We start from the raw sequence: 20,764 nt of genomic DNA, 5'->3' as shown, positions 1-20,764 counted from the left end.
CACAGCGGCTCTTTATTACGCGTACAATGAGTATTGCTTATTAGGACCTGCACAAAACTGTGAAGGCCAGAACCGCCCTGCGTGGTGGAATATGCCTGCTGGCAGAAGCTACGGCATCGAAGTCCGCGCTGCCAACGTGTGGATTTTGATGCAGAATCGAAATTGGCATTAATGTTTTTTAAAATAATTTAGTATTACCGTATATACTCGAGTATAAGCCTAGTTTTTCAGCCCGTTTTTTTAATGCTGAAAAAGCCCCCCACGGCTTATACTCGAGTGAAGTAAAAAACAACAACAACAAACCCGCAATACTTCCCTCCCAGCGTGCGTCTGTGTCCCCGGCACGATGGTCTCCCCAGCGGTGCGGCAAGTTGCTTGAGAATTCTCCCCACTGTCATCTCCCTGCTTGGCTTTGAATTCCCCTGCCAGCAGCGCTGTGTAAGTAAGCGCTGTGATAGGATCAAGCGCCAGCCAATCACAGCTGGCGTTCGATCATTCACAGCCATTCAGTGGGTGACATCACTGAATGGCTGTGATTGGTTTGAGTGCCGGCAGTGAGTCGCTGGCGCTCGATCCAAGCACAGTGCTTACTTACACAGCCGCACCGCTGGGGGGGGACCATCGCGCTGGGGACACAGACGCCGACTGGGAGGTGAGTATTGCATTTTTTCTTTACCAAGTATATACTCGAGTCAATAAGTTTTACCAGTTTTTTGTGGTAAAACTTATTGACTCAGCTTATACTCGGGTCAGCTAATACTAGAGTATATACAGTATATTATATTATATGCACCCAAACATGGTATCAGTCAAAACGGCCGTGCGCAACGCAAAAAAACAAGCCCTTGTCCGGCCGCGGGGACGGAAGAATAAAGTTACGTTTTGAAAAGTGCAGATAAAAAATCCCCCCAAAAATAGTTGTGGCTTTTGGGCCAAAATAGGCCGCAACCTTAAAGGGGTTGTCCCGCGGCACTAAGTGGGGTTATACACTTCTGTATGGCCATAATAATGCACTTTGTAATGTACATCGTGCATTAATTATGAGCCATACAGAAGTTATTCACTTACCTGTTCCGTTGCTGGCGTCCCCGTCTCCATGGTGCCGTCTAATTTTCAGCGTCTAATCGCCCGATTAGACGCGGTTGCGCAGTCCGGTCTTCTCCGTGTTGAATGGGGCTGCTCGTGCTGGAGAGCTGCTCCTCGTAGCTCCGCCCCGTCAAGTGTGCCGATTCCAGCCAATCAGGAGGCTGGAATCGGCAATGGACCGCACAGAAGACCTGCGGACCACCGAGGGTGAAGATCCCGGCGGCCATCTTCGCAAGGTAGGTAAGAAGTCACCGGAGCGCGGGGATTCGGGTAAGTACTATCCGTTTTTTGTTTTTTTTTCAACACATGCATCGGGTTTGTCTCGCGCCGAACGGGGGGGGCTATTGAAAAAAAAAAAGCCCCGTTTCGGCGCGGGACAACCCCTTTAAGGGGTTAAAAAACGAAAAAATGTTTGGGTTTTTGCCGTAACCCACAGAGTAATAATCATTACTTACGCCGCAGCGCTTGAGTATAGATAACGTCATCTCTACCGCATTCTGAAGGATCGGCTCGCTACAAAGGATGCGGTTGCACTTCTTTTCTCCATTCCCCCGCCCAGTAAAGTTTGTTATCGTTCTCCGGTGCGTTAAATGGTACCATTAAAGAAAACAACCGAAAACAAGCCCTCCTGCAGCCAGGGGGAGAAAACGCAACATTCCTGAACGGCAAGCCGGTGTCCATGAGCACCAATCAGAGACCACCTCCCATCCAGACCGGGCGCACCCTTCGGGTCTGGACAAGATTCTTGGACTAATTAAGGCCAATCCCATTGTATTTAGTCAAACTGAATAACTGCCTTAAGGCGTAAAGGAGAGGTGCGGTCACGGCCCCATGGAAAGCCCAATACTGGTAAGTAGTCTTATGTTTCTTTTACACCCATGACCTCACCAGTGAGACATGAATAGCGCAGGAGGGTTGATACACTGAATAATAGTCTACTGATAACTCATCAGGGAATCCACCCGTTAACAGTGAAACCCCCAAACTGTCTTGCAGCCCTGAAGTATCGGCACTCCCAATTACAGAATAGATAACTGGTTTTTAGCCCCTGGGATCAACTCACCCCCCTTGTACTGGTTTCTCTATTCTTTACTATCGATACCTTACTAAGGATGGGCGGTGAGGAAAGAGAGGCTTTCTTCCATTGTCTTTGTACTGGAGATCACCTGGCAAAATTGGAGCTCTGCTACAGGTGCACGTGTCACACACACAGCTCTGCTACAGGTGCATGCGTCACACGCTACACACACAGTTCTGCTACAGGTACGCGGTACACACACCACACACAGCTCTGCTACAGGTGCACGCGTCACACACACCACACACAGCTCTGCTACAGGTGCACGCGTCACACACACCACACACAGCTCTGCTACAGGTGCACGCGTCACACACACCACACACAGCTCTGCTACAGGTGCACGCGTCACACACACCACACACAGCTCTGCTACAGGTGCACGCGTCACACACACCACACACAGCTCTGCTACAGGTGCACGCGTCACACACACCACACACAGCTCTGCTACAGGTGCACGCGTCACACACACCACACACAGCTCTGCTACAGGTGCACGCGTCACACACACCACACACAGCTCTGCTACAGGTGCACGCGTCACACACACCACACACAGCTCTGCTACAGGTGCACGCGTCACACACACCACACACAGCTCTGCTACAGGTGCACGCGTCACACACACCACACACAGCTCTGCTACAGGTGCACGCGTCACACACACCACACACAGCTCTGCTACAGGTGCACGCGTCACACACACCACACACAGCTCTGCTACAGGTGCACGCGTCACACACACCACACACAGCTCTGCTACAGGTACGCGTCACCACACACAGCTCTGCTACGGGTACGCGGTACACACACCACACACAGCTCTGCTACAGGCACGCGGTACACACCACACACAGCTCTGCTACAGGCACGCGGTACACACCACACACAGCTCTGCTACAGGCACGCGGTACACACCACACACAGCTCTGCTACAGGCACGCGGTACACACCACACACAGCTCTGCTACAGGCACGCGGTACACACACACCCACACACAAGCTCTGCTACAGGCACGCTATACACACAAGCTTTGCTACAGGCACATCAAACACACCACACACAGCGCTGCTGCAGGTGCATCTCAAACACACTACACACAGCTCTGCTGCATGCACGTCACACACACACCATACAGCTCTGTGACACGCGCCTCACCACACACACAGCTCTGCTACAGGCAGTGTCACCCCTCCACACACACAGCTCTGCTACAGGCAGTGTCACCCCTCCACATACACAGCTCTACTACAGGCACGTGACACCCCGCCCCACATCCCCCCCCCCCCTACAGCTCTGCTACAGGCGCGTGTCACCACACACACACCTCTGCTGCAGGCGCGCGTCACAACCCCCCCTAAACACAGCTCTGCTACAGACACGTGTCACATTCACCCTACACACACAGCTCTGCTACAGGCGCGTGTCACACTCCCCCTACACACACAGCTCTTCTACAGGCACGTGTCACACTCCCCCTACACACACAGCTCTGCTATAGGTGCGTGTCTCCCCTCCCCACAGACAGCTCTGCTACAGGCAGTGTCACCCCTCCCCACAGACAGCTCTGCTACAGGCAGTGTCACCCCTCCCCACAGACAGCTCTGCTACAGGCAGTGTCACCCCTCCCCACACACAGCTCTGCTACAGGCAGTGTCACCCCTCCCCACACACAGCTCTGCTACAGGCAGTGTCACCCCTCCCCACACACAGCTCTGCTACAGGCAGTGTCACCCCTCCCCACACACAGCTCTGCTACAGGCAGTGTCACCCCTCCCCACACACAGCTCTGCTACAGGTGCGTGTCTCACCACCACACACAGAGCTCTGCTACAGACGTGTGTTCCTTCCCACCACCACACACACAGCTCTGCTACAGGTGCTGCACGTGTCACACACACCACACACAGCTCTGCTACAGGTGCACGCGTCACACACACCACACACAGCTCTGCTACAGGTACGCGTCACACACACCACACACAGCTCTGCTACAGGTACACACACCACACACAGCTCTGCTACGGGTACGCGGTACACACACCACACACAGCTCTGCTACGGGTACGCGGTACACACACCACACACAGCTCTGCTACAGGCACGCGGTACACACCACACACAGCTCTGCTACAGGCACGCGGTACACACACACCCACACACAAGCTCTGCTACAGGCACGCTATACACACAAGCTTTGCTACAGGCACATCAAACACACCACACACAGCGCTGCTGCAGGTGCATCTCAAACACACTACACACAGCTCTGCTGCATGCACGTCACACACACACCATACAGCTCTGTGACACGCGCCTCACCACACACACAGCTCTGCTACAGGCAGTGTCACCCCTCCACACACACAGCTCTGCTACAGGCAGTGTCACCCCTCCACATACACAGCTCTACTACAGGCACGTGACACCCCGCCCCACATCCCCCCCCCCCTACAGCTCTGCTACAGGCGCGTGTCACCACACACACACCTCTGCTGCAGGCGCGCGTCACAACCCCCCCTAAACACAGCTCTGCTACAGACACGTGTCACATTCACCCTACACACACAGCTCTGCTACAGACACGTGTCACATTCACCCTACACACACAGCTCTGCTACAGGCGCGTGTCACACTCCCCCTACACACACAGCTCTTCTACAGGCGCGTGTCACACTCCCCCTACACACACAGCTCTGCTATAGGTGCGTGTCTCCCCTCCCCACAGACAGCTCTGCTACAGGCAGTGTCACCCCTCCCCACAGACAGCTCTGCTACAGGCAGTGTCACCCCTCCCCACAGACAGCTCTGCTACAGGCAGTGTCACCCCTCCCCACAGACAGCTCTGCTACAGGCAGTGTCACCCCTCCCCACACACAGCTCTGCTACAGGCAGTGTCACCCCTCCCCACACACAGCTCTGCTACAGGCGCGTGACACCCTGCCCCACATCCCCCCCCCCCACACACACAGCTCTTACAGGTGCGTGTCTCTCACACACACACACACCTCTGCTACAGGCGCGTGTCACCACACACACACAGACCTCTGCTGCAGGCGCGTGTCACCCCCCCCCCCCCCCTACACACACAGCTCTGCTACAGGCATGTGTCACAACCCCCCTACACACACAGCTCTGCTACAGGCGCGAGTCACATTCCCCCGACACACACAGCTCTGCTACTGCCGCGTCTCACCCCCCCCCCCCCACACACAGAGTTCTGCTACAGGCGCATGTGACACCCCACACACGCACTCGCGCACACACAGCTCTGCTACAGGTGCGTGTGACACCCCCCCCCCCCACACACACACAGCTCTGCTACAGGCGCGTGTCACACTCCCCGCACACACAGCTCTGCTACACGCACGTGTCACCCCACCCACACAAACACACCTCTGCTACAGGCAGGTGTCACACTCCCCCCCCCCCCCTCCACACACACACACACCTCTGCTACAGGCAGTGTCACCCCTCCACACACAGCTCTGCTACAGGCGCGTGACACCCCGCCCCCCCCCGCACACACACACACAGTGCTCTGCTACAGGCGCGTGACACCCCGCCCCACACACACACAGCTCTTCTACAGGCGTGTGACACCCCGCCCCACATCCCCACACACACACACACACACACACACACACACACACACACACAGCTCTGCTGCAGGCGCGTGTCACACACACCCCTACACACACAGCTCTGCTACAGGTGCGTGTCTCACCCCCACACACAGAGCTCTGCTACAGATGTGTGTTTGCCCCCCCCCCCCCCCCCCCCCACACACACACACACACAGCTCTGCTACAGGCACGTGTCACACCCCCCCTAAACACACAGCTCTGCTACAGGCGCGTGTCACATTCACCCTACACACACAGCTCTGCTACAGGCTCGTGTCACACTCCCCCTACACACATAGCTCTGCTGTAGGTGCGTGTCACCCCTCCCCACACACAGCTCTGCTGTAGGTGCGTGTCACCCCTCCCCACACACAGCTCTGCTGTAGGTGCGTGTCACCCCTCCCCACACACAGCTCTGCTGTAGGTGCGTGTCACCCCTCCCCACACACAGCTCTGCTGTAGGTGCGTGTCACCCCTCCCCCCACACAGCTCTGCTGTAGGCGCGTGTCACCCCTCCCCACACACAGCTCTGCTGTAGGCGCGTGTCACCCCTCCCCACACACAGCTCTGCTGTAGGCGCGTGTCACCCCTCCCCACACACAGCTCTGCTGTAGGCGCGTGTCACCCCTCCCCACACACAGCTCTGCTGTAGGCGCGTGTCACCCCTCCCCACACACAGCTCTGCTGTAGGCGCGTGTCACCCCTCCCCACACACAGCTCTGCTGTAGGCGCGTGTCACCCCTCCCCACACACAGCTCTGCTGTAGGCGCGTGTCACCCCTCCCCACACACAGCTCTGCTGTAGGCGCGTGTCACCCCTCCCCACACACAGCTCTGCTGTAGGCGCGTGTCACCCCTCCCCACACACAGCTCTGCTGTAGGCGCGTGTCACCCCTCCCCACACACAGCTCTGCTGTAGGCGCGTGTCACCCCTCCCCACACACAGCTGTGCTGTAGGCGCGTGTCACCCCTCCCCACACACAGCTGTGCTACAGGCGCGTGTCACCCCTCCCCACACACAGCTGTGCTACAGGCGCGTGTCACCCCTCCCCACACACAGCTGTGCTACAGGCGCGTGTCACCCCTCCCCACACACAGCTGTGCTACAGGCGCGTGTCACCCCTCCCCACACACAGCTGTGCTACAGGCGCGTGTCACCCCTCCCCACACACAGCTGTGCTACAGGCGCGTGTCACCCCTCCCCACACACAGCTGTGCTACAGGCGCGTGTCACCCCTCCCCACACACAGCTGTGCTACAGGCGCGTGTCTCACCACCACACACAGAGCTCTGCTACAGACGTGTGTTCCTTCCCACCACCACACACACAGCTCTGCTACAGGCACGTGTCACATTCACCCTACACACACAGCTCTGCTTCTCACATGTGGCACAAAATCTGCCACTAGCCTTTAAAACACATTGGAGGTCAATGACAGAGATAACATGAAGCTACAATAGGGGGAGCGGCTCGACCAAACTAGAGGGACAGTCCTAGTTCACGCGATGCTTTCTCTCTCCCACCCATTTATTTCTCAGTAAGCTAGTGACAAATAAAATGTCCTTCAGCATGTGGATGAGGAGCTAGAAAACACCTTCCATAAGTAGTGAATGAAGCCACAAGTCACCGTATACTAAAGGTTTGAGCTTTGTTTGTATTTAGCAGCAGAGCCTGGCCGGCCCCCGCAGAGCAGTCACATGGTAATCAGGGGGCAGGGCACACTTTACAACCAGACTATTCAGATTGTGTATAGTTTTAGGTTTAGTAATGTTTTTGAAAAGTGAACCTCAAACTATAAGGAAGATGAGAGAGAGGAGTGTTGGAGTTTCAGAGATGGAGCCATTGATCTTGATTTCTAGTAAAGCCGCTCCCTGCCCCTCTCAGTACATAAAATTAAAGAGGGTTTACTGGACTTTCACTAGTGCGGACCTGTCTTCAGGATGGGTCATCAATAGTTGATTGTTGGGAGTCCACCACTCGTGATAGCTGACGATCAGTTGATCATCCAGCCCGGTCAGTGCAGCATACCAGACATTGCAATTGGTGGTCAAGGCTGGAGGTGTAATAACAGGCTTCAGCCCCATTAAAATGAACATGAGAGCAGCCTCCTCTTACACTTCCAGCTCCTCATTCATTGAGGTAAGGGGCCGTAAGCCAACTATTACACTTCCAGCCCTGACCACCAATGATGAAATCAGTCCCCCTGAACTCCGCTGAGTAGCAGAGATCCCGAGCGACAGACCCCAGCCACTTAAAGGGGTTGTCCCGCGCCGAAACGGGGTTTTTTTTTTTTTCAACCCCCCCCCCGTTCGGCGCGAGACAACCCCGATGCAGGGACGTACAGAAAGCTTACCGGAGCGCTTACCTTAATCCCCGCGCTCCGGTGACTTCTATACTTACCTGTGAAGATGGCCGCCGGATTCCTCTTCCTCCGTGGACCGCAGCTCTTCTGTGCGGTCCATTGCCGATTCCAGCCTCCTGATTGGCTGGAATCGGCACGTGACGGGGCGGATCTACACGGAGCCTGCATTCTGCACGAGCGGCTCCATTGAAGAGAGCAGAAGACCAGGACTGCGCAAGCGCGGCTAACTTGGCCATCGGAGGGCGAAAATTAGTCGGCACCATGGAGACGAGGACGCTAGCAACGGAGCAGGTAAGTATAAAACTTTTTATAACTTCTGTATGGCTCATAATTAATGCACAATGTATATTACAAAGTGCATTAATATGGCCATACAGAAGTGTATAGACCCACTTGCTGCCGCGGGACAACCCCTTTAACGATTGATGACCGATCCCGGGAACAGGTCACCTCTAGTAAAACTTCTGGAATACCCCTTTAAATATTTAAAGTTCAATCCACTGTCAGTTTCATTTATTAATGATCGGATACAGAGCTCCAAATCCTCTGTATGCACAGAGCTGACATGCTGGATCCTGAACTCACTTCTTAACAAGAAGTTAAAGTACCCCTTTTTTACAAAAAAAAAAAGTCCTCCCCTTTGTTCGGCCCACCAGGACACGGCTGAGTGGCACCATCACGTGGCATGCATGTCCAGTGACAGTCAGGTGACCTTTGCAGCATCAGCGCTCACATCCTGGGCTGCGGGAGATGCTCATCTGTATCCCGGGGATGGTGAGGAGAGGAGCGACTAGTCTCCTATTTTAGGGAAGGTCCAGCAGTGTTTTTTTTTTTTGCATAGTGAGAAAACCCCCCTAAACCCTGAAGACCACGATACAAGTTTATTTCCAGGGCGGCTTGTACTTGTAACAGGACATGGACTTCTGTCCTGTGCATGACACCGGCCCAAGCCATCCACAACAGAAGCAGCTGTGACTGCATTGCACAGCAACAGTGGGGATCGGCGAGAACACTGAGCCCCGCTGTTAACCCCTTTCATGGAGTGATCAATCCTGATCTTGCATGCAAAATGTTCACTGCGGGGAGTGTGCCCCCTCTGAGAAGTCATCGCAGAGGGCCAAAGGGTTGCCAATTGCAAGCAGATGCTAATTCTTGGTGTCTGGATCTGTCATGGCATATGATTGCTATCAATACTGATTATGCACGGCCGTATATCTGTACTGCAATGCACAATCGCTATTAGTGATCATAACAATTATACACTCGCTACAGTTACATAAAAATATATATTTTTTACCCTTTTTTATTTTAAGCAGAGGTTGGGAAAACTTTTTTTGCCCACTTTCCCCTCTTTAAAATAAATAACATAAGCTGCATGTTCGGCATTGCCGCGTCCGTAATGAGCTGTATAATAACTTGTACACACCATTTATCGGCTACGGCAAAAAAAACATTAAAAAAAAAACTAAAATGCTTATTTTGTTAATTTCCCTTTTCACAAAACACAATAAAAAGTGCTCAAAATATCAGTAAGTATCCGAAATCAGTACCAATAAAAACCACAGCCCGCCATGCAAAAGGCAGCCTGCACAGCGCTCCACTGGTGGAAGAATAAAGTTATGAGGATTTGAACATAGCAACAAAGAAAAAAAACTTCTTAAAAAATGGTTTATTGTGCAAAAGTGGAAAAACCGGAAAGGATAGAATTACTTGCCGAAAATCCCTTTTCTCCGAGTCATCATGACGGCATACCTGGAGGTTGCCCCTTGACCTTGTAGGGACAGGAAGCAAGAGACTTGAAAAGGCTCCTCCTGCCTCCCATTCCGCAGCGTCTTCCACATTACTTACATGGACAGATTCCGACTTATCAGGAAACTTTTATTCACTCAAGGAAAAGCATCGTTAGTTCACGTTAAACACATAGAGGTGGATATACCCGGACATCAACGGAAGCAGTATGCCATAACACCGCAGGCAAAATTATGGTTTTTTAGTCTTTTTTTTTTTATAGGGAGGGAATACCATGCCGTCATGAGGACTCAGAAAAAAGGGATTTTCGGTAAGAAATTCTATCCTTTTCCCCAGTGTCATCATGACGGCCGTACATGGAGCCATACCAAATTACTTTTCTAGGGGGGACCATTGCCTGTAAAACTTTTCTACCAAACGATAAGTCCGAGGAAAGATCGGTATTTAGTCTGTAGTGTTTTATGAACGTGTGCGGGCTAGACCACGTGGCCACCCTGCATATCTGGTCTGGTGAAGCCATGGCCCTATCTGCCCAAGAGCACCATACGGCTCTCGTTGAATGGGCCCTCAGTCCTTCCAGAGCCACCTTGTTGCTGGAGGAGTAGGCCTGCTGGATCGCTGTTTTTATCCAGTGGCTAATGGACCTCTTAGAAGCCGCCCTTCCTCTGGCCGGCCCCTGAAATTGAATAAAGAGTGTCAGCTTTTATAAAGGGAGACATACGTTCTAAATAATGCAGAATGGCTCTTCACGTCCAGGTTGTGCTATTCTTTCTCTTTGCCGTTTTGGGGGTCCTGACAAAAGGAGGAAAGGATAACCTCCTGCTGTCTATGGAATTTTGAGGCCATTTGGGTAGAAAAAAGGGGTCCATTTTTAATACGATCCTATCATCCAGAACTAGTAGATACGGTGTTCTGCACGAAAAGGCCTGGATTTCGTTAACCCGCCTTGCCCTCCTAACTGCACTAAGAGTATGTTTTTAAGGGTTAATCGACGATTGTTCTATGGGTTCGAAGGGGGGGCCTACAGAGGCTTTTAAGCACTAGGTTTAAGTCCAATGGGGGCACTGAGCTATGGACTACTGGCCTTATCCTCTCCGCCACCTTCATGAACCTGCGGATTAACTTGTGCTCGGCTAACGGCTGATCCAGAAAGCACGAGAGGGCTAAGATCTGGACTTTAAGGGTCCCTGGGCTTAGATTTTTGTCCAGGCCTCCCTGGAGGAAGTCCAAAATCTCCGTCAATGAGGTGTCGAAGTCGGAAACTTCAGACTTCCTCCAGGAAGTAAACTTCTTCCATATCTTATTATAAATGGCGGTGGTTACCAGCTTGCGGCTCTGACACAGCGTCGATACTACCCTGGTGGACAACCCTTGCCTTAGCAACATCTGTTCCTCAATATCCAGGCTGTTAGCTTCAGCTTTTGCACGTTGGGACACAGAACTGGGCCCTGCGACAGGAGATCTTTTCTGGCTGAGAACCAGATTAGAGCCGTAATGGCCAGATTTAGGAGAAGGGGAAACTATGCACGCTTTTCCCAGTACAGGACGACTAGTATGACAGTCATGTGACTCATGCAAGACCCTTGAGATAAGGGGAATGGGAGGAAAGGCGTAGGCCAGACCCATGTCCCAGGTTTAAGAGAAAGCGTCCATTCCCTCAGCTTTGTCTCTTGGATCGAGGGAGAAGTATTTCGGGAATTTTGCGTTTGACCCGCTTGCAAAGAGGTCTACTTGTGGCATGCCACGGATGTCCACGATGCGTCAGAACTCTTCTTGATTCAGAGACCACGCTCCTGGGTCCAGGTGTCTTCGGCTGAGGTAGTCTGCCGTCACATTCTGAGATCCTCTGAGGTGGACTGCTGTTAGGGACCGCAACATGACTTCAGCCCACCGGAAGATTCGGGCTGTCCGTTTCAGTAGATGGAAGTTCCTGGTACCTCCCTGATGACAAACAAGGGAGACCGCAGTCATGTTATCTGAGAAGACCTTAACATGTTTGTCTCTTAGGGTGTCTTGTGACCTGCGCAGCACTTCCCAGATGGCCATAAGCTCCCTGAAGTTTGAGGTCTGGCTTCTAGTTTCTGGGCCCCATTTCCCTTGTAACAGATGTTGTCCTACTTGTGCTCCCCAACCAAGTTGGCTAGCATCCGTGACTACGCTAACAAAGGGTTCGGGAACCCACTGGGATTCTGCGTTTAGATTGCGCACCGACAGCCACCAGCGAAGAGATGGGGCGACTGTTGATGACAGAGGCATCTTGGCATCTAATGAGGTCACCGCTCCGTCCCAATTGCCCAGGACAGCCCTTTGCAATGTTCTTGAATGCGCCTGGGCCCATGGTATAATCTGGATACACGATGTGATAAAGGCCCAACAGTCTCATTCCTTCTCTCACCGATATCAGTTTCTTCCCCGTGTATTTATGGACGGTCTGTCCTAAACTCTCCTTCCTGGGTGGTGGCAAGGATAGGGTCTGGGACTCAGTTTATCTGAACCCCCAGGAGTATGTTCCGAGTTTCCGGAAGAAGACTGGACGTCTGGAAGTTCACCATCCCTGCAGTCTCTGGAATAGGGTGACTGATCGAGCGTTATCTTCCTTTAGGGCTTTTGCCGAGGGACCTATCAGTAGAAAATCATCCAGTTAGGGAACGATATTGATGCCTGATGCATGAAGGTGCGCTACCATCTCAACCACGATCTTCGAGAAGATTCTTGGCGTGGTATATATGCCAAATGGTAAGCACTGGAACTGGAAATTATACAGGCAGTTCCCGATTTTTACCACGAATCGCAGATATTTATGATGTTCCGGAAGAATCAGGACATGATAGTACGCATCCTTCAGTTGTGCACATGCTTGAGAAAGGCCGAGATTACGGCCGAAACGCATCGCAATAAAAGAACTTTCGTATACATCTTCTGTATCCTATATCCCATCTTGGATTCAGGGGTGCTTAAACATTAGCACCCCTGCGAAGTAAGTAATATCCGTTATTACACGAATTCCTCTTATTATCTTGGATGATCTGTTCTTTTCCGTGACACCGGAGCGCTGGTTAATTTTCTTTTGTTTCTGATCAGTTGTGCACATGTAATCCCCCCTATTGACTAGGGTTACTGCTGATCTGATGGCCTCCATCTTAAACTTTTTATAGATAATATATTTGTTTGAGCCTTTCAGGTTAAAGATCATCCGGTGCGACCCATTCGGTTTTTTATTAGAAAGAGGGGAGAGTAGTACCCCAATCTCTGCTCTACCGCGGGGACCTCCACTATAGCCCCCATGTGTAGCAGGTTAGTGATCTCATTTCTAAAAAACTTTTTGGAGGGCCGGGGATTGCGTGGGAGTAACCACAAATCTATAGGGATGAAAAACTCTATTCTGTACCCCTGGGACACTAACTGGAGAGCCCACGGGTTTTCTGTAACGCCCTGCCATTCTTGACTAAACCTCAGCAATCTACCCTCTACCTGGGAATCCTCTGCTGGAGTAGCGATTTCCCCTGTCTTACCCCTGCCACCTTTGGGGTAAGATCAGCAGCCCGTCTTCCCTTTTCCCCGATAAGGTCTGAAGGTAGGCTGTCGCTTGAAGGATAGCGCGGTCCTCCCCTGGTCTGGAAAACCTTGGGTCTTGTCTGCTGCTTTTTTCAGGATTTTATCCAGATCCGCCCCGAAGATATATTGACTGTAAAAGGGGATGTTGCACAATTTATTTTTAGATGTAGCGTCTGCCTTCCAGGTTTTCACCTAGATCGCCCGCCTAACCATATTGGACAGTGCCGTATTTCTGACCGCTAGTCTCATTGTCTCGGTGGAGGTATCTGCCAGGAAGGCTGTCGCTAGCCTTAGCAGGGGTATACATTCTTGGATCTCCTCTAGACGCTCTCTGCCCGCTGGGCTGATGGAAGGCTAGAGATGGACGCTTGCACTTCCTCTCTGACTAGGGACCTTATGTCCTCCATATATGCCGACTGTTCCTCTTTACGGATGTTGGCCGTGCATTCTGGGCACAGCGATTTTTTATATGCTTCCTCTAGTTTAAGGCACATGGAACACTTCCTCTGCCTCTTTTTGGGATCCTGCTTTACTTTAGCAGATTCCCTGTCCTGCAACGATACATGCATAGAGGTGCATAAATACACACAATGCCCACCCATAAAACCAAACTTTGTACATATCGCACCTTTTTTGGTTTAGTGGAACACTCACGGTTTGCAGGGCCTCCACGTCAGTCTCTCTGCTGGTCATGCTGGAAGTAATGGTAAAGCCAAAACAGACCTGAGTCCTGAAGTGCAGGCTTCTGTGAAGCAGCCGTTGTAGTGGAGGCTTGCCAGGGTTTTTTTTCCAAATGTGCCGGGCTCTGCCAGCGTGTGACATCATCACGTCATGACGCGTCACAAGCCGCCCCCTGCACCGCGCGCTCACGCTGGATCCTGCCGCCTATGAAAGAGGGGTCCTAGGAGCCTCTGGCCCGCCGCTCTCCCTGGCGCCGCGGTGGTGAAGCGAGGGGAGGCAAAGCCTGTAGCCCGCCGTGCCCCTGGACCACGGATGAAGAAAAGCGAAGAGGGGAGGCGTATCCTGTGGTCTGCGCTTCCCCTCCCCCATTCATCTTTCGGCTCCCTGGAGGGAGCCCTCTTGCTTGTCCCTGTAGGGACAGGAAGCACTGAGGAATGGAAGGGAGGAGCCTTTTCAAGTCTCTTGCTTCTTGTCCCTACAAGGTCAGAGGGCAACCTCCATGTAGTGCCGTCATGACGCCGCTGGGGAAAAGAAATTACTAAAAATGTTGGTATTGTGATCGTGCCATCCTGCAGAACATTTTATAAGGCCATTCACGCAGTAAAAGAACAAAAAAATGTGCAAAATACAGCTAGCAGAATTGAGGCTTTTTTCCTCGTGCCTACAAAAAAAGAATAAATAATAAAAAGTTACACCACAGCTCGCTACATAAACAACAAGCCCTCATACGGACGAGCGGACGCAAAAACATTATTTTTTTTTTTTTAAATGTGGAGATGAAAATACCCCCAAAATTGTCACGTTTTCAGGACCAAAATAGGCCATGTCCTTACGGGGTTAATGAGAACACATTTAATAGGCTCCAACCTGCCCTCTAGTGGTGGCTGCAGACAACCAGTATGCCATCATGCAAAAGGGGGTTCCCTTTAATATTGATCCTCAGGTCAGTCACTGGGGATCCCCGCTGATCAGCTATTCACCAGGCTGCTCGTAACCCAGCACCCCGGGTTGGTAATGCAGGCGCAGCTCCCATTGAAGTCAGTGTGATATTAGCTCGCCAGCATGCATCCAGAGTGGTAGACTCCCACCAATTAGCTATACTCAGGATAGGTCATCAACAGTAAAGTCCTGAAGCACCCCTTTAAGTTATCCTCTTGCTGATGAGGGGGTTTGACCGCTGGCACCACCATCCTCCAAGGCAAATAATGGGGTGGGGGTGGGGGGGACACACCAGGGCATCCTGCAATACAGTGGCAGTCGCACACCACCGCTCAAATTCCATGGGACTGCCGAAAATGGCAACATTGAATAGCTCCAGCAGTCCCAATGTAATGACTGAAGCGGTGACCGCCTCTATATTCATTGCAGGACGCTCCAGACCCTCATTCTTTGTATCAGTGGGAGTCCCAGCAGTCAAACCCCAAAGATCAGCAAGTTCTCTCCACTCCTATGTGTTGTTGGGGGGACAATCCCTTTAAATCTGCTTTGATACTTGGCATTTCGTATCATGAAGTCTCTGCCCTCCACATAGAGAAACCGTAAGGACCTAAAAGAAAAACAAGATCCAATAAAAGAGGTATAAGCATTGGCTCCAGCCTACACCCAGGAGACGTCGTCAAACCCCGTTAACCTCACACGACTCGCGGAATCGGGAGACGCATCGTATCAGGGACCTTGGCATATAGCAGTGCTCCCGGGGGGGGGGGAATGGTGCGGCTGCGCTGCTCTGCCATACACGTTCACACCAGGCAGACACCGCAGATATTCCACCACAAATTTAAGCTGACGCTGTGGATTGTCGTAGGGATTTACTGTAGGGTTCTCCCTTGGGGAAACCAAAAACGACAAATTCAATTCTTACCTTTTTGGTGGATGACCCACAGATTCGCAGAAAAATCCGCAAGTTGGGACAACAAGAACAAAAAAAAAAAGTCAAGAACATTTTTCTCATGGCTTTGTGCGGTCTAACCTGTTCCCCCACCGGTCACTCCTGTCCTCCCCTTCGCCGCTCCCCCACCGGTCACGCCCCGTTAGGGGGGCTCACAGCGATAGAGCCCCGTTAGGGGGGCTCACAGCGATAGAGCCCCGTTAGGGGGGCTCACAGCGATAGAGCCCCGTTAGGGGGGCTCACAGCGATAGAGCCCCGTTAGGGGGGCTCACAGCGATAGAGCCCCGTTAGGGGGGGGGGGGGGGGTTAGGGGGTTTACAGCCCTTTTATCTCTAATAGTATAGTTCATAATTTCAATTAATCGATTGAGATTGTTATTTTGTATAAATATTTTGAAGAAACAATATTGTATGGGTTCCTCTGGAGGTCGCAGTTATTTTCAGTAGAGCGCTATCCCGGGAGCTACGTATTTAGCGTTCCTCCCCCCACACTACGGAGGTTACGTTGGGGGATCAGCGCACCCCCTCTCCGTTACAGAGCTGACGCGCCGAGCACCTGTAACCCCCCCCCCTCCATAAGGAGGACGCACTATTTAAAAGATGTATTTTCAATCTAGTGGTATACTTGAGAAAGGCGTCTAAGAACACCGAAGCGCGTTGTACGATCACCGCAAGGATTTTTTTCCATGCAATCATTTTCATTTGTTTTGGAATAAATTTGTTATTACTAAAAAACGGTCGGCCACGACCGCCCAAACGAGAAGATCCACAGCAGCAGCGGCGGAAGAAACCTTTTTCTCTTTGAAAATTTGTTCATTTAACCCATTGAAGGAAGTTTTCTTTCTCCGGGATTTTTCATTCCGGCGGCTCTCCTCCACTGAAGGATATCTGGAGTTTCTTCATATACATACTACAAGCACACTTGGACCACAGGTGCAGGTGGGTGTCCCTAACGCTTCACTGGAACCCGGCTGTGCACCAGGTGAGTTATTTCCATTATTTGTTACATGGTGGCCCGGATCGTTACTTTAATCTGTCCTCCCCTTCCCCGTTCCCCCACCGGTCACTCCTGTCCTCCTGCCTGTTCCTCCACCCCGTTCCCCCCCACCGGTCACTCCTGTCCTCCCCTTCCCCGTTCCCCCCCACCGGTCACTCCTGTCCCCCCCTTCCCCATTCCCCCCCACCGGTCACTCCTGTCCTCCCCTTCCCCGTCCCCCCCCACCGGTCACTCCTGTCCTCCCCTTCCCCGTTCCCCCCCACCGGTCACTCCTGTCCTCCCCTTCCCCCACAGTCACTCCTGTCCTCCCGCCTGTTCCCCCCACAGGTCACTCCTGTCCTCCCCTTCCCCCACGGTCACTCCTGTCCTCCTGCCTGTTCCTCCACCCCGTTCCCCCACCGGTCACTCCTGTCCTCCCCTTCCCCGTTCCCCCCCACCGGTCACTCCTGTCCTCCCCTTCCCCGTTCCCCCCCACCGGTCACTCCTGTCCTCCCCTTCCCCGTTCCCCCACCGGTCACTCCTGTCCTCCCCTTCCCCCACGGTCACTCCTGTCCTCCCGCCTGTTCCTCCACCCCGTTCCCCCCACCGCTCACTCCTGTCCTACCGCCTATTCCTCCACCCCGTTCCCCCCACGGTCACTCCTGTCCTCCCGCCTATTCCTCCACCCCGTTCCCCCCACCGGTCACTCCTGTCCTCCCGCCTGTTCCTCCACCCCGTTCCCCCCACCGGTCACTCCTGTCCTCCCGCCTGTTCCTCCACCCCGTTCCCCCCACCGGTCACTCCTGTCCTCCCGCCTGTTCCTCCACCCCGTTCCCCCCACCGGTCACTCCTGTCCTCCCGCCTGTTCCTCCACCCCGTTCCCCCCACCGGTCACTCCTGTCCTCTGGTAATGATGTATCTTATAGACAGGTGATCACTGAAGGCTTTATTTGCCTGCAGCACTGATGTGGCTCAAGACACGTAGCCGGAGGCCAGGAAATTGTTGGGAGCAGGCAAGACTCTGCACGAATCCGGGCGAAAATGGAAGTGGGGAGATCTTAACCCCAAGAAGAAATAAGCAACCTTAAAAGGTGCGTTCACACGTAGCAGATACGCTGTGAATTCTCTACATTGGAGAATAGTCCGCAGCAACATTTGGTGCAGATTGTGGCGGATCCAGATCAGTTCACCCATTAAGTTTAAATTCAGTTGAGGGAAATCGGCAGCAAATCTACCAAAATCCACACAGTTGATGCCAATTTTTGTTGCAATCTGCTGCAAAATTTTTCAGCTGCGCCAAATCCACAGCATATTTGCTACGTCTGAACGCACCCCAAGGACCGGCTCACACAGTTTTAGGGTGGATGCCACATCAAAATCTGTGCCATTTTTACATCCCAGTGAACTCAATGGGAATCCATACCGTAGTTTATAAAACTTGCAATGCAGAAAAAAAAAGAATTGGCGTGTCAATGTAAACTGCGTTGGGCGGCCAAAAGCCTATGGAATGGGGCTAAATCCGCAGAACCTCAGGGCCTAGCATTGGAATTCTGTCGCAGATTGCAGCAGATACACATTGGAAAAATCCACCTTGGATCTGCCATGTGAACATGTCCTGAAAGTACGTTCACACAGGTTCCCCGCTCCGCTTTTGGTGCAGACCTGCAGATTTCACCACAATCATTTGAAGAGGTGAGATCTGCACTCTAATGGGTTAACCGCCATCCCCAATAAGGTAGACTCTCCTGGTACAGATGTAGCAAATGTTAAAGGAAGTCAGACGAAAACGCACCGAACGTTCTGCCAAAGCCTTGTAGGCGCTATGAAGCTCCACTGTACCTTATGTCCTCCTGAAGTAGCAAACATGAGGGAGAGAACGGCGCAGGAAACCGTTACTTGTAGATCAGCTACAATCCGTTTGATGGGCGGTCCTTCCTGATTGCCGCCATCCCTCGTCAGATTTCAGGTACTTTTACAAAAACACTAAAATAAGTGATTTCAAGCGATCGCTGACCGCGGGTACTAAAGGAGAAACATCGCTCATTAGACACTAGTCGTTATTTCAGCTCAGTGGAAGCGACTTCTCGCTCTGAAAACAGGCAGTTGGTCAACGATGATCGATTGACCGTTTGCACTGTACGGAGGCGGCGGCCGAAGAGATCCGCCTCCAACCACGGCCGTCAGACGCTTCTGTGCCTCGACTGTCGTTCTGCATAAAAAGTACCACAAGACCAGACAGTCCAAAGATGTGCCAGATTTATCATAGCGGCTCACGCTGGATGATAAAGTTGGTGCATCTTGCTAGACACCTCTCAAGCCACGCCCCTTGCAGTTAAGTCACTCCTCTTTCTTATACCCCTCCCCTTTGCCTAGTGAGGTGCCAAACATGCCCAAACACATAAATGCAGTGCACTAGTGTTCAGTAGAAGTGGAGCTACAATTCTGACGTGTTCGGCTCAGTAAACCCCCGCTGCTGTGTTACTGAAAGCCCCGGCCGGGCCGCATCCGAGGGGCTCAACACACTTCATTCCCATTCGATGTAAACCGTCTTGGAGGAGATGAATGAAAGAAAAATTAGAAATCTTTATCAACGACTCTGTACATTAAAACGCACAGTAACAACAGTTTGCCTATCTTTTGCCATTTTATGTTGAAACCCAAGGAACTAAAGAGGTGGGTGGTCTGTTACAGGTGGGGTGACTAGGGGGATACGTGAATGTCCATACGGGCTCAGGTGACACCTATGTATAAGAGTCCAGTATAGCTTCCATACAGTACTAGTTTTTAGTCCACAACGATCATGTCAGTGTAGCTGCTCCTTGGAACGATTTCACGTCGACTTCTGGCGGTAATGAAGGGTTAAATCGCCACCGCTCTTCCAAATGAAATGTTTCACAGTCCGCAGGTCCATATTAGGATCCAAAATCTGTGGGAAGTAAAATATGAGGATCAGTGGTGACAGCAAGTGACGCCCTTGGGTTCCGGAAATGAAAGGGAACCCGTCATCACCTTAGAGTAACCATAAACTACGGTTGGGGCTCTAAAGGTGAGAGAATGGGGAGTCCGTGGAGAGGTCACTGGGTGCCCTGTTCCAGCAGGGGGTCCGTGCGGCGCACACAGCTCGACTTCAGACGGCCCATTACTCTCCCATAGAGATGAATAGGAGAGCATGCGCACAGCCATCTGTAAAACAGCCATAGTGTTCGCAGGCGCACAGTGCCTCAATGCTGCACCCACAGCGTATGAAACCGCTCCACGGACCCCCATTCTCACTATGTTATGGGGCTCAAAAGGTGATGACAGGATCCCTTTGACAATAGGGGAGGAGGTATGTGTCCAAAAAAAGGGGTCATCGAATAATGAAATCCCCAATTAGGGTATATGGACATTATAAAAATGGCTCCCTCAATCTGCCCCCCGTCCGCACAAACCGGACGCTGTGGATGACCCCTCCGTCTATTCTAGGATAGATGTACAGTCAGGCTAGATAACACTGGGTTATACCGGCCTGACACAAGAGCCGCTGCAGTCACTGCATCACACTACTATATTCCCAGAGCGGAGGTCCGAGGAGCGGTACGGCGACGACGGACTAGAAGAGGAAAGACTGGTGTGACAGTAACAGAACTACAGCTCTGCAGGCATCAGCTAACGATACAGGTGCCTTACTCCATAAAATACAATCAACTGATCGCTTTATTCTTTTTGTGGCCATTTATGGTAATATATATATTTAGGCGATACAGAGCTGAGTTTGTCA

General features: G+C 52.1%; 1 protein-coding gene across 1 annotated transcript in view; it reads right to left on the bottom strand.

Annotated features, from left to right (window-relative positions):
- Nucleotides 1-19,567: 19,567 nt before the first annotated feature.
- WDR48 (WD repeat domain 48) overlaps nt 19,568-20,764 on the bottom strand; it is a 32,570-nt gene continuing 31,373 nt past the window's right edge. The window contains exon 19 of the mRNA XM_066585523.1: nt 19,568-19,930. Within this exon, the coding sequence (XP_066441620.1) occupies nt 19,835-19,930 (96 nt within the window). The 3' untranslated portion in view covers nt 19,568-19,834. The remainder of the gene's footprint in view (nt 19,931-20,764) is intronic.

Source organism: Eleutherodactylus coqui, chromosome 12 (assembly GCF_035609145.1).
Source record: "Eleutherodactylus coqui strain aEleCoq1 chromosome 12, aEleCoq1.hap1, whole genome shotgun sequence".
Taxonomy (NCBI): Eukaryota; Metazoa; Chordata; class Amphibia; order Anura; family Eleutherodactylidae; genus Eleutherodactylus; species Eleutherodactylus coqui.
This window is presented reverse-complemented; position numbering and strand designations above follow the sequence as displayed.